This window comes from Cibotium barometz, chromosome 29, assembly GCF_041138505.1.
Source record: "Cibotium barometz isolate CiBa-2024 chromosome 29, ASM4113850v1, whole genome shotgun sequence".
Lineage (NCBI taxonomy): Eukaryota > Viridiplantae > Streptophyta > Polypodiopsida > Cyatheales > Cibotiaceae > Cibotium > Cibotium barometz.
Window position 1 is genome coordinate 37,974,818 of NC_141074.1, and position 17,337 is coordinate 37,992,154.

A 17,337-nucleotide genomic window follows, 5' to 3' on the forward strand; every position below is an offset into this window, starting at 1 on the left:
CACAGGAGGGGTGTGGACCAGCTAAGGCAGCTGAAGGATGAGCTACTTATTTTGCGAAATGGTAGCTTTACATTTGGTTCAATGACAGCCAAAATGCGAGAGACACAGCTACATCCAGTGTCATGGTGGGAGAAATATGGCATCAGCACTCCTCACTTGGTGAGTCTTGATGCTTGACTCTTGAGTCTTGCATAAGAATCCACTTGTAATATACTTATTACTAACAAGGGCTTCAACTTCTTTTGTTCAATAAATTATGACAGAAATCCCTTGCCATTTGAGTCCTATCACAGGATTGTAGCGCAGGTCCTTGCGAGAGGAATTGGAGCACTTGGGCCCTCTTCCACACAAAGAAGAGGAATCGATTGTCCACCGTTCAATTAGAGCGGTTCGTATTTTGTCATTGTTGCAACCTCCGCCTAATTGAGTAGGTAGGCAATCCCATCAAGCCTCGCCAAGTCAATGTCGATCGATAAAATCGATATTGAGAAAGTGAAAGAAGTCCCAGAGATTCCTCGAGAGGAGCGTGACATTTATGCCATGCTATATGAGGAGATCACAGCACCTACACGTGTTATTCGTGCACATTCATCTGCAGCAGGTGCTAGTACCAGTGCAGCAGCTGAGTCTTCCTCCACATCCGATTCAGATTCTCACAGTGAATCTGAGTGAATCTGAGTCTAACGATGATGAGGGCAATGAGATTGAGGACTTATTATGATTTATTTTGTATAGTTTATGGGCATTGGGCCATGACTGTTGATTCATCATGATTCATGTGACATGAACACTTCAAACTTATAAGTTATAACCTATGTAGTGTCATGTATGGTTTCTTTTTTGTGGCATGGAATTTAGATTATGGATCATGGACAGTGGACCATGGTCTTTGAATCATGATCATTTGACATTGATGATGTATGATTATATGGCTTTTGTTATTTGTGATTCAAAGACTATAGGCTTCGAATTGATGTTTCCATGTATTCTATGCATTTAGTGTTATTTTTACATATTTTATTCAATATATATTTGAAATTTTGTACATGCAAAAACCTGTAGGTCACGGAGCCTTCAACCCGACCACCTCTCGGAGTTCTTTGCCTCACATAGACGCGACCCTTCGTCATCGACCATGCTTCAGCTCCAACATCATCTTTGCTATTGCATTGGTCTTCTTTCTACTCAGTCTCACCTCACATCAAAGGGCTCTTGTACATATGTTCACTCACCTTTATATATAGACTCACTCACCTATTTCATGATGTGTTGTTTTGCTCTGATCTCTCGTACATCTGATCCTTTTGTCCTTTTGCCCTCACATGGTATTAGAGCTATCCTGAGCAAAGGGATTGAAGACCTCGAGAGCACACAGCATGGATCGTCTACCCGCGCTCCCACCAAAAGTTGATTCTCCGAACTCCGATCTCGACCACAGAGGGAATGGGACTTCTTACTCAGTGGAGAGTCCCGTTCGAGATCCTACTTTGGGAGATGATCAACCCATCTACATCACCTCACCTTCACCACCTTTGCCATCACGATCATACATAACTAAATCACACACACCCACATACACACAAACAAATTCTTTATTGAACCATAACAAAAGAATTTCTAACAAACAAGCTAAATAAATTTTTAATAATTAATTAGCAAAAACAAACTTTAAATGACTAATTCATTAAAACAAAACAAGTAAAGACAAGAATACAAAACGTGTGAACTTTACCTCAAAGATTGTCCAATCATGAAGTATAAGATCATCAACTTCATCATGCATAGCATGGACTAGGTGCTACGACATCCCTACTCGCGTCATCAGCGCCCCAGAGTAGGTGTAGGTTTACATATATAAAAATTTATCCCAACCAAGAGGACACAATTTTTGTACAGAGACCAATGAGCTGAGTTTCTATCACTTCTTCGGAGGTGAAGGGCAGACTCAATCATGATGAAGGCTAGCACTTACAACTAGACTAGCAAAAATTTAAGATCTTCACTAAGGTACTTGTAGTAATAGGTTCCAATAAAGGTTTGGGCACATCAATACATGTAATTTGATGTGAAGAGGGGATCCTTATTATGGATGTAAGCAATAATGTTGCAAGGAATCCACTCGTACTCAGAATCTAGAAGTTGCATTACATCTGCATATTCGTAGGTGTGTCACAAGAAAGGACTTGATAGTCTCGTCGCATGCGATTTTGACTCGAGATTAATAAGGTGATACATTTATGTTTCACGAGTGATCATTATATTCTTTGAGTGATTGTGTGAAATAGTTGGGTACAAGGATTCAGTTCATGTTGAAACATGATGCACGCAGCATTTTGAATAGGACCCAAAATCAAAGACCGGATACTGATTGAGATCCATTGGTTACTCAGATAGATTTGATTTGCTGTGGAGATATAGTTTCAGTGCCGGGTGTTGATTTGGAACAGGGTACCCACATATGCATTCTCAGAGAGACAGCCTGGAGTCCACAAACTTTTTTTCTTCGTCTAAGAAAGAGACTTCTATTAAGTATGAAACAAATATACAACAATCACGGCTATAAACCGAAATAGAATAGAGTCACCCCAATATGTACGGTGATCTCAACCACTGAGAAGCATCATGATGCCTCTAGGACTAGAGGAAAAGAACCATGTCCAATGATGCAAGGCAAGACCAAAGCTAAAACAGAAGTACATACACCACCTTTGGTACCAGTAGCTGGCGACCAAAAGGTGTCCCGAGAGAAGCTTGCTTGATCTCCCACATTGGCTAGCATCCAGTTTATGCTTGGTACCAATAGCTGGCGACCAAAAGGCGTCCCGAGAGAAGCTTGATCTCCCACATTGGTTAGCATCCAGTTTATGCTCTTGCAAGAGTAATACATCCATAGGTCCACCTGTACTTGCACTATGAAGCTCAGTTTTGACAATTTGTTTCGGCCGGCGCAGAAAAAAACCCCCAAGACCCTGAATGTTCCATGAGACAATCCTCGTAAGGACTCAAAGTAGGAATGACCAAATCTCGTGGTCCACGAAGGACCCCCTTTAGAACGGAGGTACGTCTCGCATAGGTAAGGGAGGAAAAATCTAACGATTTCCCACTCCGAGGAAAAGCCAAGGCTAGTCCTCAAAATTGGAGAGGTACCATGACAATGCGATTGCACAACATCATCCTCGAGGGTGCAATCATCATGTAACTGTAATGCAACATCCTCTTGCGAGGGATCCAAATCTTGTGCCTGCAGAGCCTTATCCTCCAAAAAAGGATCCACGTCCTCTGAGGCAAGAGCTGCATAAGGGTTGGAGTGCTCCACTAGGGGTGCGAGTAAAGGGGCAGGTACGGGGGTCCGAGGGCGCCTGCCATCTCTAACCACAACCCAACACTATGTGGTCTATTGGAACATAGGGGCAACTGGAGTCTGGGCAACTGCAAAAGGCATCTGCTAGGTAGGACCACACCGCCTTCTAGTGTGGCCTCTCGAACTAGGACAATCTCTAGCAATGTGGCCCTATCTCGACGACAAATCCGACACTGGTCAAGTCTGCCTGCAATCTCCATCCTCTGGTGGAAATGAGAACCGTCAGGTCTCTGAAGCATGATATGGTCGTCAGTAATCAATGGATCAGGAACAAGCACAAAGACCCGGGGTACACCATCAAAGACCCGGGGTACATCATCAAAAGTGGCGGTAACAGCCACCGGGGAAGCTAAGGCAGGAGAGACAGGAAGGGCCGGTACCTCTAAAACCTGGCCAAAGGATGCCTCTATGGAAGCTAAGAGATTCCAATAAGACCAACAAGGAACCACAATGAGACGGGGTAAGGCGTTGATTCTCCACCACTGGATGAAAACCCACTTGGTACCAAAAGAAGAAAATCCTCCCAGGGCCAAGAGGAAAAAGGTTGCCAGCCAACACTTGAGAAATAGCTTCCAGAGAAAGAAAGTCCACCTAGAAGAAGCCTCGACCAAGCAAACGTGTATCCTGGAAGTGCACAATCAGCTCCGAAGGGAGAGCTGCTAGAAGCCATTCACAGGCCTACAAGCGAGAGGGGTGGGAGCCATAACCCCTCGCCATAAGGGTGGTCTCGACCTCAATGTCAATGTCGTGCTAAAGAGAGGTGAGCTTGTCTTGCGAAAAATTCATGATTCTCCCGGCCTATGGGGGTGATGAAAGACTGGCTGTGGCAGAAGCCATTAAGCTAATCGACAATGGCTACTAAAGGAAAAAGGTGGCGGAGGGAGGAAGAGGCGGATGAGGGTGAGGAAGAGGAAGCAACGGGGGGCGGAAGCAAGGCAAGGAAGGAGGCAGAGGCAGAGGCAGGGGCGGAGGCAGGGGACAAGGCAGGGGCAGTAGAGGCAGAGGCAGAGGCAGAGGAAAAAGGCAGGGGAGGAAGCAGGGGAGCAGACGGTGGGGGGTAGAGGCGGGAGCAACAGATGCAGGAGCAGATGGGGAGCAGAGACACGGGAAGCAAGGGCAGGGCAGGGCGGTGACAGAGGAGGGGGCGGAGGCAGCAGAAGGTGGGGGTAGCTGAAGAAAGCACAGGCAGAAGAAGGCGGGGGTAATCTCTCTAGTTCACAGACTTATGATTTGGTAGAATCAAAGAGGCATATGACAATGGTTATATAGTGACATGTTAACTAGTGGAGGGTTAGCCAGGCCCAGTAGATCACAATGCTTTTACCATGAGTTTATTATTTGATGTAGTCGTGACCACAATTTGAATTAGCTCTGATTGGTAACCAAAGACAATCAATCGCTTCTTGTTAGCAGTGCTAAATGCATGTTTCTCTCAGGGACCTTTGGGTCTGTTTTGCCATTAATGTTCCCTTAGAAAAGTATGTTACATATATTAGTATGTGCATGCATCCTCTAGGTACTATGATTCCTTGTAACTAGAATTGCCTTGTGAATTCAAGTTGATTCAGTTTTCCATGAGAATGGACTCAAGGGGATTGAGGGATGATGGGTTTTGAAATCATCTCGATAATTTGTTGTAACTGCTAGTTTGGCAATCTACCTATTTTCAGGGGTGGAAATATCTAGAGAGAAGAACTATGTTATTTGCTAACCATAGGTTTAGTTGATCTAATCTTGGGTTAGAGGACTAGAGACAATCGATCACTTCTTGGTAGCAATGCTAGATGCATGTTACTCCAAGGTATCTTTGGATCAGATTTTCCATTGATCTTCCATATAGGGAAGTATGTTACCCATATTATTGCGTAGATGTATCCTCTAGGTACTATGATTGCTAATAACTCAAATTGTCTCAATGAATTCAAGTTGACCCAATTTTCCATGAAAATAGACTCAAGGGGATTGGGAGAGAATGTTTTTTGGAATCATCCCAATAACTTGTTGTGATGGAGTCAGTTTGCTATTTTGGCAGTCTTCCTAGACCCATTGCCAATGTGGAAATGTTTGAAGAGGGGAAGTATGTTACATACCTGATGCTAACCATATGGTTACTTGATCTAATCTTGGGTTAAAGGATCCGAAGATTAGAAAAGAAGGCTGATTATAATGGCTCCAACCCGTCCAGCCTAGTGCTTAGAGCCCACAACTCTCAATGGACAGATGGTGGGTTCAAAACCCATGGAAGACAACCATTTCCCTTTGAGAGGGGTGTCACATGCTGTTGTGTGTACCGTGCAAGTGGACACTATGGTGATCTGCGACACTCACATATTGGGTGTCATCAATGACCTGCCAGGCATTCATCCAAGGCTTTTCAGCGATGACAACAGCATGCAAATCCAGCTCCTCAATCTTCATCATCTCTAGGGCAGGGACAGCTCTGGTGAATGGTTCTGTAACCCATGATGCAGGGTATTTACTCCAACCTGCAGATCAGCTCACTTGTGGGGTTCGTCCTGTGTGTGTCCTCTGCCTTGAGAAGGAAATATTTTGACAGGTTGGTACCTCTTTGTGGGACTTGAGACTTTTTTTAAGAGCTTGATCTTGACAAGAGAAATCTTTTGAAAGAGAAATGCAAGCATTAAAACCTTCTTCATAAACCAAAAAATAAATAAAAAATAAAACTGCATGGCTTGTCTAGCTGAAAAAATCTTGGGATATAACCTGACATAGGGATTAAGATAAACCCAAGAAAGGGGATAAAGGTTTTGATCAATCCTTGAACTCTGTAAAAGCCCTGAGACCCTGCATGTGTGAGCAAGTAAGCCTAGCTTACCATGGAGTGAAATGGAGCAAATGGTTCAACGCAGAAGCCTCAGATTTGTTGCAAATAGGTCCCTTCAATCTTCTCTTTCTTTTGCCAGAGCAAATTCTACCAGATGGTACAGTATGTGGTAGAGGCAAACTTATGCTTGCCATTCCTACGTACACGTCGTGTTTATCTCTACATTTTTATTTGTTTGAACTCAACCAGACTAAATAACGGCTAAAGGACCTTATAGAAGTTTTGGTTGGGGTTCGCACGCTTCAAACCCACACGTCTAGTTTGGGAGACTATATTGCTTCCACTCGAATGGCCAACATTGGTAAGCTTTTTGGTCTTGCCTATCACAAGATATTGAGGCATAGGTTTTTTTTTTTTTTAATCAAAGCTTCTTTTGGTCAATCATCATGGGATCTTTTTTTTTATCAATAATATATTTATATTAAAATCTACAAGTTTATACCAACTTTTTACAGAGCACTTTCAGCCACTTATATATTTCTTCTAGTCCCACTCCCTATTGAGAAGATCATAAAACCAGTTCCCACTTCTCATCTTCCCAGACAAAAGAGGACATCCCCCAAGAAATATGAAATCCCAACTGCATACAAGCAAATCAATAAGACTTCAAAGGTAAACCCTTTGGGAGTCTGTTCTTCAAAATACTCTCCCTTTGGGAGTCTGTTCTTCAAAATACTCTCCCTTTGACCAAATCTTCACCAAAGGCCTTGTCTCCAAAGGGTTTTAAATCAAGGCCGGAATCACCTAATCCATGTGTGTAAAGCCTAAATTTCCTCAGCATATATAGAATTATTCATCTTATTAACATAGTAGACATACGCACACATTTGCACATCAACTCTATCATTTGAGCAGTCCCTTTATTGAATATCAAAGAATTTAGAGCCCCAAATCTCCCATAAACAGCAGTATCTTATAATACAAAATATTAGATCTACTTCCTCTGCCTCCTTAACTACTTTCACCCCCAATTTATCTTCTACCCATTTACCTATTCTCCCCCAAAGCCCCCTTATTGGTGGCAGGACAATCCCAAAAGGCATGTTTTCCCTCTTTAATAGGCTGATTTTCATCTAGGACATATCCCAACATTGAAGTTCCTTTGCAGCAGTTTACATCCTAGAGGTAGAGCCAGCGAGCATATTCTCCAAAGAAAGGTTTGGGCTTTCACTAGGATCAGTGAATTCTAGATCTAATTCCACCTCTTCCTCCAGATGCTCAAGCCCCAATTGACTTTCCAGATTTTGTTACAATATTTCACATTCACTTCACTTTTACTTATCTCATCATATAGTGCTTTGGTAGTAATTCTATCCAATCTAACCCCATTGAACCAAGTCCAGTCCTGAAGCCAGAAGGCTTCATTGAAGGCTGTGGAAGACCACAAAGTTTAGCACTTGCACCTCTCTCTGATCCACAGTATGAATTACCTCTCAGATTAATATAACTCCTTCTAGCATACCTAACAAGAGTCCGAAAGATCGCTTAATCTCCTTAATCCTCTACTATTATTCAATCTCCTAGAGGCTCTTATGTCAAGATAGGATAAAGGGGGCTTAAATTTATGGGTCCACCAAATGTTCAAACTTAAAGAATAGTTTCCAGACACTCGTACATCCATTCAAGTTAATCAGGCCCATCATCTCTTTCTAGTATAAGCATAGAAATTTACAAAAGGAATTCACCATTTTCAAGGGAGCATAAGAGAACGGTTTTTCCTTCCAATCCAACCCCGTCCACTTGCCTTTAAGTTTTACTTCTATATCTTCTATCACCTCTCTAAGCATCTTAGTCTTAAGCCTTTTTTGTTGAAGAAATATGGGAATTATCACTTTGGCCTTGGCATGAGTAGGCATATTGCAGTATGCCTAGCCCTCCGAGATTCTTTGGAAGGGTAATTTTGTCCCAAGCCAACTAGGCAAAAACCTTCTTACCATTATTACCATTCCTCCACAAGAAGTCTCTAATAGAGGCTATAATCCTTTCCAATGGCACTTCTTAAAATCTATCACAGAGCAGAGAAACAAGATATGAGCATTGAGAACTGTATTCACAATAGCTATCATGTCATGGAATGACACTCTAATTTCTTCACATTTCCTAAGTTTGTTACATAATCTTTCAATGCCCAGTTTGTCGAGTCCTTGTTATTCACCCCCACCCCAAAGGCACTCCTAGATGTCTAATGATCATTCCTTTTTGTATGACTTCACAGCCCCATATTTCTTTCCATATCAAAATTGTCCTCTTCAGTCAAGCTAACGATTCTAGATTTATGAATGTTACACTTGGATTTATGAATTTTACACTTGGAACAAGAGGCTTTAGCAAAGAGTTGCACTATTTGTAGGGCATTCCTCACATTCTCATTGTCAGCTTTTAAAAAAAAATAGGGAATCATCAGCAAAGCATTGAATAATCTGTTGTTCCCCACTTTTAAGTTTCAACCCTGATATTGACCCTTTTTCATCATTATCTTCTAAGGCTATTAATAAGGGATTAGAAGACACAACAAACAACAAGGGGGCCAAAGGATAGCCTTGTCTCACAGACCTTCTAATCTCAAATCCCCCAACGAGCCTCCCATTTAATAGCAACTTAGAGGATGCTCCAGCCTACTGTAAGAGTGTATATGCAAGTAGCAATCCTTTTACTGAAGCCTAATTTCTCCATCACTCTTGCCACAAATGACCAATGTATTCTATCATAAGCTTTCTCTAAATCCAGTTTGAAGATCATGCATTCCTAATCTGTCCTCTGGGCTACATCCTTACCTATCATTACTGTAAAGATATAATCATAGATGGACGTGCCCTTGATGAATCCATGTTGTTTGTCAAAGATCACCTCTTGCAACAAGGAGAGTAGTGTAATGGGTCTCCAATGGTTGAATTGATTACAAAGCAGGTTGTTTGGAGATTAGCTTTACCATTCCTTCTCTCAAGTCATTATTCATCTCCCCTCTCGAGAAGGCCTTCTTACATGTAGCCCAAATCCAGTCTTTCAAAGAGTCCTAGAAGGCTATAAAAAACTCAATTGAAAGCCAATCCCACCTTGGGGATTTCTCCTTGCCTAGTTTCTTAAGGGTCTCCAAGCATTCCTCAATCTTAATGTCCCCATCTAGCCGTGTCAGCTTCAAAGCTTTTATCGACCATATCTAGCAGTTTGGTTTTTGCTTAGAACCTTGCCTTAGAGGCATCTTCTTTAAGACAAAGTAACACCCAAGAAGTTTACCCACTTCAAAGAAATCTAATGGATTCCCCTCTCTCTTGTCCATTCTCATCCTTGATTTTTCCTTACAATTCCTTACTCCCTCTCTCTTTGGCTAACCTAAACAAATATCTTCCTGGTTTTCTCTGGTTATTGTAGGCTATCCATCTGTCCCCTTTTTGTATTTCTTAACGCTAAGGTGGTCATGAGGAATCTCCTGATGTCATGCCTCCCAAAGATGATTGCTTAAGTAAGATTCTTAAATCTGTTTTCGACTTGCAACGAACTCACAAGGACTCCAAGATTAGCCACGTCGTGCAAATTTGATGGTAAAAAGGATGGTCATCTAGTTCTTTCCTAGGTGACTCAATTTGATGATTATTTTGTTGGTGAACAATTCTCCGAGGAAGATAAAATAAAGTGTGCTACTAATCATTTGAGTGATTGAGCTTCTTTGTGGTGGAACGCACTTTGCATGGGCCCTACCAAGCCTCTCACTTGGGATCAATTCCAAGACAAATTCAAGTATGCTTTTCTTCCTCCACAATTCCATTTTAACACTTGTCGAGCATGGAATCTTCTCCGCATGATAGATCGTGATACATTTCTCTCAATACTACATGGAGAGATTTTGGCAATCACTTCTTATGCTTCGTATGCTCGAGGATGTTCCTGAAGAGTCACTCCAACAAAAGTATGAAGATGGTCTTGAGACAACCATTCAAGCGGATGATACATGTTCAAGCCAACTTCTCTTGATGATGCAATCTCTCTTGCTTATGATTACGAGCGTAAGAAAGGTTTGCCTCGTCAATTACCTCGCAGTGGTCAGTATACTTCTCCACCCAATCGACAATCTTCTTTCATGGGAAATCAAGGTTTTAGATATCTTTTTAATGCCCTCAATTTTATCAATCTCCTTCATCACAACAATGGCGTCCATGGAATGGTAATAATGGTAATGGTAGTTGTAATGTACACACTTTTTCTAATTCAGATGTAAAGAACAATTTTGATACTACCAACCCAAGCAAATGTACACCCCAAACCCAATTCTAGTCACAATAGTAATGCACCCACTCCTCGCCCTACCCAACCTCGTTAGTAGGGGAATAATGTGGCTACATGCTTCAAGTGTCATCGAGTGGGACATCAAGCCGACAAGTGTACCTTTCGTCCTACTCAAGTAGCACAACTTCACAATATCGAAGATGACACATACTACGATGGTGATGGTGATATGGCTCTAGATTGGATTGAAGAAAAAACTCAACAATGAAGCAGTGGGTACGCAAAGCGAATCAGCAGGTACTTCAATCACTCCTCACTCTTTGCTTCGTTTATGAAAGGATGGAAATGATATCACTATTTTGCATGATGATGGTAGTACGCATGATTTTATTTCTGAAAAAGCAGTTCGTAGGTTGCATTTGGAGACTCATCCTTCAGTACAAATCCTCTTCAACAAAAATAAATAGAACGCCAAATTAGAGAATTATTAGACAAGAAACTTATTCGACCTAGTAGTTTTCCTTTTGGTGCACCTTTTCTTCTTGTTGAAAAGAAAAATAAGACTTACCGCATGTGTATTGACTATATAGCTCTCAGTAAGGTCACAATTAAGAATAGATATCCCATCCCTTGTGTTGATGATTTGCTAGATAAGCGTAAAGGTGCATATGTCTTTAGTAAAATTGATTTGAAATCTGGATATCATCAAGTTCGAATGACTAGTTCTGACATTTATAAAATTGCTTTTCGTACTCAAACTGGTCATTATGAATTTTTGGTTATGCCTTTCGGTCTAACCAATGCACTTGCTACTTTTGAATGCACGATGAATCGTATATTTCTTGACCATCAGAATTGCGTCATTGTTTTCTTGATGATTTGCTTGTCTTTAGTAAGAATCATGCCGAACATGAAGAGCATTTTGCATTAGTGTTTAATCTTCTTAAAGAAAATCAACTTTATGTAATCCGGATAAAAGTCTCTTTTTCCAAGATGAAACTGAGTACTTAGGCCACATTGTTTCAGGTGAAGGTATCAAGGTTGATCCAAAAAAGCTAAAAGTCATTCAGACTTGGCCTACTCCAACATGTGTTAAAGAAGTTAGATCTTTTCTTGGTTTGGCTGGTTTTTATAGGAAGTTTGTTTGTAATTTCTCATTGATAGCACTTCTTTTGACAATGTTGCTTAAGAAAGGTCTAGTTTTTCGATGGGGTGAAAGCCAACAAAAAACATTTGATAGACTAAAATCACGTTAGAAACTAATAATTGGTTGCCTCTTCATGATTATGCATATAATGATGGTTTCATTTTCTTTCAGAAGTTTTTATGCATTACACTTCCTTATAGATCTTTTATTCTTGAAGAGATGCGTCATCCCCCATATGTTGGTCATCGTGGCATTCTCATGACTCTTCGCACCATAGAAGAATATTTTTACTGGCCATAATTAAAACACGATGTTGCTTCTTTTGTATCGGGATGTGTGATATTATGTAAACGAGTTAAAAGATGCCAAGGGAAACAGTATGGGTTACTCATGCCTTTACCTATTCCCGCTTGCGGGCACCATGGGAAGAAATTTCTATGGACTTTATAACTGGTTTACCTACTCAAAATGATATGATATGGACAATTGTGGATAGGTTTAGTAAGCAAGCTTATTTCATTGCACGTCGTAAAACATTGAATGCTTCACATGCTGCACAATTGTTTATCAAAACTGTCTTCACAAATCATGGATTACCTAAAGTCATTATTTCAGATCGTGATTCTCAATTTTGTAATCATTTTTGGATGGCATTGATTTCAAACTTAAGCACAAAGATTGATTCTAGTTCTGCATATTATCCAGAAAGTAATGGAAAAATTGAGGCCACAAACATCACTATTTTAGATCTTTTGAGGTCTTACACTATCTCATCTCCTGCAAATTGGGATCAGTATTTACATCTTTTACAATTTGTATATAATAACACACCTCATACAACCATTGGCAAAGCTCCTTTTGAGATTGTCTATGGTAAAACCTTCCAACTCCAATTACTAAACTTTCTCATGAAGTTCCAGCGGCGGCCGATCGATGATTTTACCGTGGCTCATAACTGAATTTTGGTTGAAGCTCGTGAGTCTATTCTTAAAACTCAACAAGTTTACACTAAACATGCTAACAAGCATAGAAGAACAAATACTTTTGAAGAAAATGATTTAGTTTGGCTTCGCATAGAAAAGCGCAGACTAAAGTCTGTTGAGAAACATCGAGCTTTTAAATTATCTTCACGATTTTATGGGCCTTTTCGAGTAACTGCTAAGATCAATGACAATGCTTATTGTTTGTTCCTTCCTGACCATTGAAATATTCATAATTCCTTTCACATTAGTCTACTTAGACCCTTTAAAGGTACACCACCTTCTACCCCCATTTATGATGATCCATCTCTCCTAGAGGCTGATACATAAATTTTAGTTCCTGAAGCAATTCTTGATCATGAGCAAACTACAACTCGCAATGGCAATGGCAATGGCAATGTTTATGTCAGATATTTAGTTAAGTACAAGAATCATCCTGTAGAAGAATCTCAGTGTATTCTAAACCATGCCCTTGCTACACACTCTGCCCTGATCGACTCCTTTCATAAACAATTACAATGAATTTTACATTTGGTATTGAGACGGTGTGATCGTGTGAAGGTCACTGATTTGAGGTATCACATGGTTGTGAGTTTCTTTTGGTATTTGCATTGGTATGTGTGAAGGTCACCGATTTAAGGTATCACACGGGTTATTTTTCTGTGCAAAGGTCACCGAATTGAGGTATTGCACGAGGTTTTGATATTGTGGATTTCTGTGATGGATATTTTGAATTTGCTATTTTCTTTCGTGCAAAGGTCACCAAACTGAGGTATTGCACATAGTTGTTTAAATATGCAAAGGTACCGACTTTAAGTTATTACACATTTAGCAACTGAGGATAGTTGCTTTTTCACCAGGGATGAATGTTGGAATTATTTGCATTATATTGGAATTTATGGATTTATTTGATGGATATTTATTTTATGTGCAAGCGAGACTAATCATCACCTCTAACTTTTCACATATTTTGAGCTTATATCGTGAATGAACTGGTCAAGACCTCGGCCGACCTTGCTACGCGAGACGTCCTCCGTTGACTCTCCATCAGCTGTTGCAACTTTATCAGGTAGGTCTCCACGACCACATTCTCAAGACAGTCAAAATGCTTCCCCAGCATTCTTGACATAAAACAGTCATTTACAAACAGTTCACAAATACAGTTTCTATAATGAACTCACGTCTTTCTAGATTGTTCCACATCAATCCATATTACTTAACCCAATTCCAAATCATATGTGTATCCATTCTTGACCAAATACATCATTTTCCATCCCCATCACATCAGATTCATTCACTTCACATAGCATCCATTCCTATCTTTCTTAATTTACATTACGTCTCATCACATCCATTTCTCATTACATCTCATTCGTTCACATCTTATATTATTCATTCACATTCTGATTCACATGACATCTCATCTCATCCATTTGCTCATATCGACTTCATATCCATTCACATACATATTCGCATTCATTATTCCATACACACATCCACATTCGTACATCCACATTCACATCTACATCCATACATCCATTTTCACATCCACATTCATACATCCACATCCACATCCACATCCATACATTCATACATCCATTTTCACATCTACATTCATACATCCACATCCACATCCATACATCCATACATCCACATCCACATCCACATCCACATTCATACATCCACATCCACATCCACATCCATATCTACATCCATACATCCATTTTCACATCCACATTCATACATCCACATCCACATCCACATCCATACTTCCATACATCCTCATCCACATCCACATTCATACATCCACATCCACATCCACATCCATACATCCACATCCACATCTACATCCATACATCCACATCTATATCTACATCCATACATCCATTTTTACATCCACATCCACATCCATATATCCATACATCCACATCCACATCCACATTCATACATTCACATCCACATCCATACATCCATACATCCACATCCACATCCACATTCATACATCCACATCCGTATCTATATCCATACATCCATTTTCACATCCACATTCATACATCCACATCCACATCCACATTCATATCTACATCCATACATCCATTTTCACATCCACATTCATACATCCGTACCCACATTCACATTCATATATCCACATCCACATCTACATTCATACATTCACATCCACATCTACATTCATACATCCATATCCACGTCCACATTCATACATCCACATCCACATCTACATTCATGCGTCCATATATCCATTTTCATATCCACATTCATACATCCACTTCCACATCCGCATTCATACATACACATCCATATCCACATCCATACATCCACATCCACATTCATACATCTACATCTACATCCACATTCATACATCCACATCCATATCTACATCCATACATCCATTTTCACATCCACATTCATACGTCCACATCCCCATTCATATTCATACATCCACACCCACATTCATACATCTATCTAATTCCTATCACATCTCATCACATCTATTTATAGAATGTAAGAGAATTCTAATTTTTGATATAAAGATTCTTTACGCATCTAATAAGGCATAAAGATAACTTTAGTAGGAATAACACTTTAAAAAAAATTCTTTTATGCATCTATTTAGGCATCAATTCAATTTTAAAGAAAATAACACTTTCAAATTAAAAATAAACCTTTTATGCATTTTACTATGCATAAATTCCATTCTGATGAGAATAACACTTTCAAAATAAAAATCAATTTTTTATGCATCTTCCTATGCATAAATTCATTTTAAATGAGAATGACACTTTTGAATCACAAATCAATCTTTTATGCATCTTCCTATGCATAAAATCAAAATTGATGAAAATAACTCTTTTGAACTAAAAATTTCTTTATGCATCATTCTATGCATAAAATCAAAATTGATGAGAATAACACTTTTGGATTAAAATAAATTCTTTATGTATCTTTCCATGCATAAATCTAATTTAGTAGGAATTACACTTTTAGAATAAAAGAATTTCTCTTATGCATCTAATTTATGCATAAAATCCCTTTATGATGAAAATCACGCTTTTAATATATATTAAAAAATATCTTTTATGCATATGTTTATGTATACAAATCATTTATGATGAAAATCACTCTTTTAATATTAAAGAATTTCTTTTATGCATCCATTTATGCATAAAAATCATTTATGATGAAAATCACACTTTTAATATAAAAAAATATCTTTTATGCACATGTTTATGCATACAAATCATTTATGATGAAAATCACTCTTTTAATATAAAGAATTTCTTTTATGCATCTAATTTATGCATAAAATCATTTATGATGAAAATCACACTTTTAATATAAAAAAATATCTTTTATGCATATGTTTATGCATATAAATTATCGATGAAAATCACTCTTTTAATATGAAAGCATTACTTTTATGCATCTAATTTATCCATAAAATCATTTATGATGAAAATCACACTTTTCATATAAAAAAATATCTTTTATGCATATGTTTATGCATACAAATCATTTATGATGAAAATCACTCTTTTATAATCAAAATAATAATTTCATTATGCTTCCTTCTATGCATAGAATTTAATTCTAAAGAAAGTAACACTTTTTTAATAAAATATTTTTAGTATGCATTTTCTTATACTTATGATAAAAATTAACACTTTAAGAAAACATATACGATGGGAATTACTCTTTTTGAATTAAAAAAAGTAAAACTTATTTTTCATAATTTTAGAAAAATTTCGCCATAACCTTCTTTGTATGACTGACCATTTTTCAATTTTTAACTCTCTAAAATTAATTAGAATTTCACCAAGAGTATTTAAATCATTCTAATGTAAACATTTTCTACTTATTTAAGAGAAACATTATGAAAAACTCGATTTTATCCATTAATCATTCATCTAGGATAAAGAATGGTTGGATTTACTAAAGAAGAGAGGGGATTGCCTTTTTTCAATGAGGCATAACATTATATTCATTTTAGAGAAGACAGAAATCATAAAAACCATAAAAATTAAGCATACATGGGAATTTATGTATTTTCTTACTTCCATTCATCAATTAACTTCAATAGCATTAAAAAGCCATTCCAATTAAGCTTCTCAAGCTTGAGAGGGGTTGAGAAGAGAGAAACATTGAGAAATTATGGAAAAAGATCAAAATTCACATTTTATCTTACAAATTGCTTGATTCTTTGATCACGGTAGAGGCCCCCAACCAATCAATTGGTTTGGTATGCTGATGGAGCCACCACTGGAGATTGAAGAAGGAGGGAAGCTTCAATTTCTTCAATTTGGAGAGAATTTTAGAGAATAGTAAAAATTATCATTATTTTAGCATAATTCTGGCATAGTATAATTCTCCTATTTTTTAACAAAGGGCTCAGGTTCTATTTATAGGAGAGGGAGGCTCTAACCAAGACCAACTGATTTCTAGAATTTAAAGATTGGAGATTCTACCAAATGTTTTAGGGTGGATGTCATTCTTAATCACAAGGCTAAGCAATCTCTTGGCCACTATTAACATGTCATCAACTAGGGATGCTATTAAGACCACAGATTCAATTGTAGGGCTCGTCGTCTTCCCAAAAACATAGAGATGATGAAGCAAAGCTACCTCAATTGGACCTCCTGGGCTCACTTAAAATATGTAAGCCTACTATGTGCAATCATTAGGAGGGTTTTTTTAAAAACCAAGATTTTGAGAAAAATTTACAAAAATCTACTTACATAAGGGGATTTAGTATTCACTATTAACA

General features: G+C 38.6%; 1 protein-coding gene across 2 annotated transcripts in view; it reads right to left on the reverse strand.

Moving 5' to 3' along the window:
• The window catches only part of DEG8 (Trypsin family protein with PDZ domain-containing protein), a 75,962-nt gene extending 69,517 nt beyond the window's left edge, over positions 1–6,445 (reverse strand). For both annotated transcript variants that reach the window (XM_086823228.1, XM_086823226.1), the window contains exon 1: positions 6,198–6,445. In XM_086823228.1, the coding sequence (XP_086679354.1) occupies positions 6,198–6,340 (143 nt within the window). In that variant the 5' untranslated portion in view covers positions 6,341–6,445. The remainder of the gene's footprint in view (positions 1–6,197) is intronic.
• Positions 6,446–17,337: the final 10,892 nt, after the last annotated feature.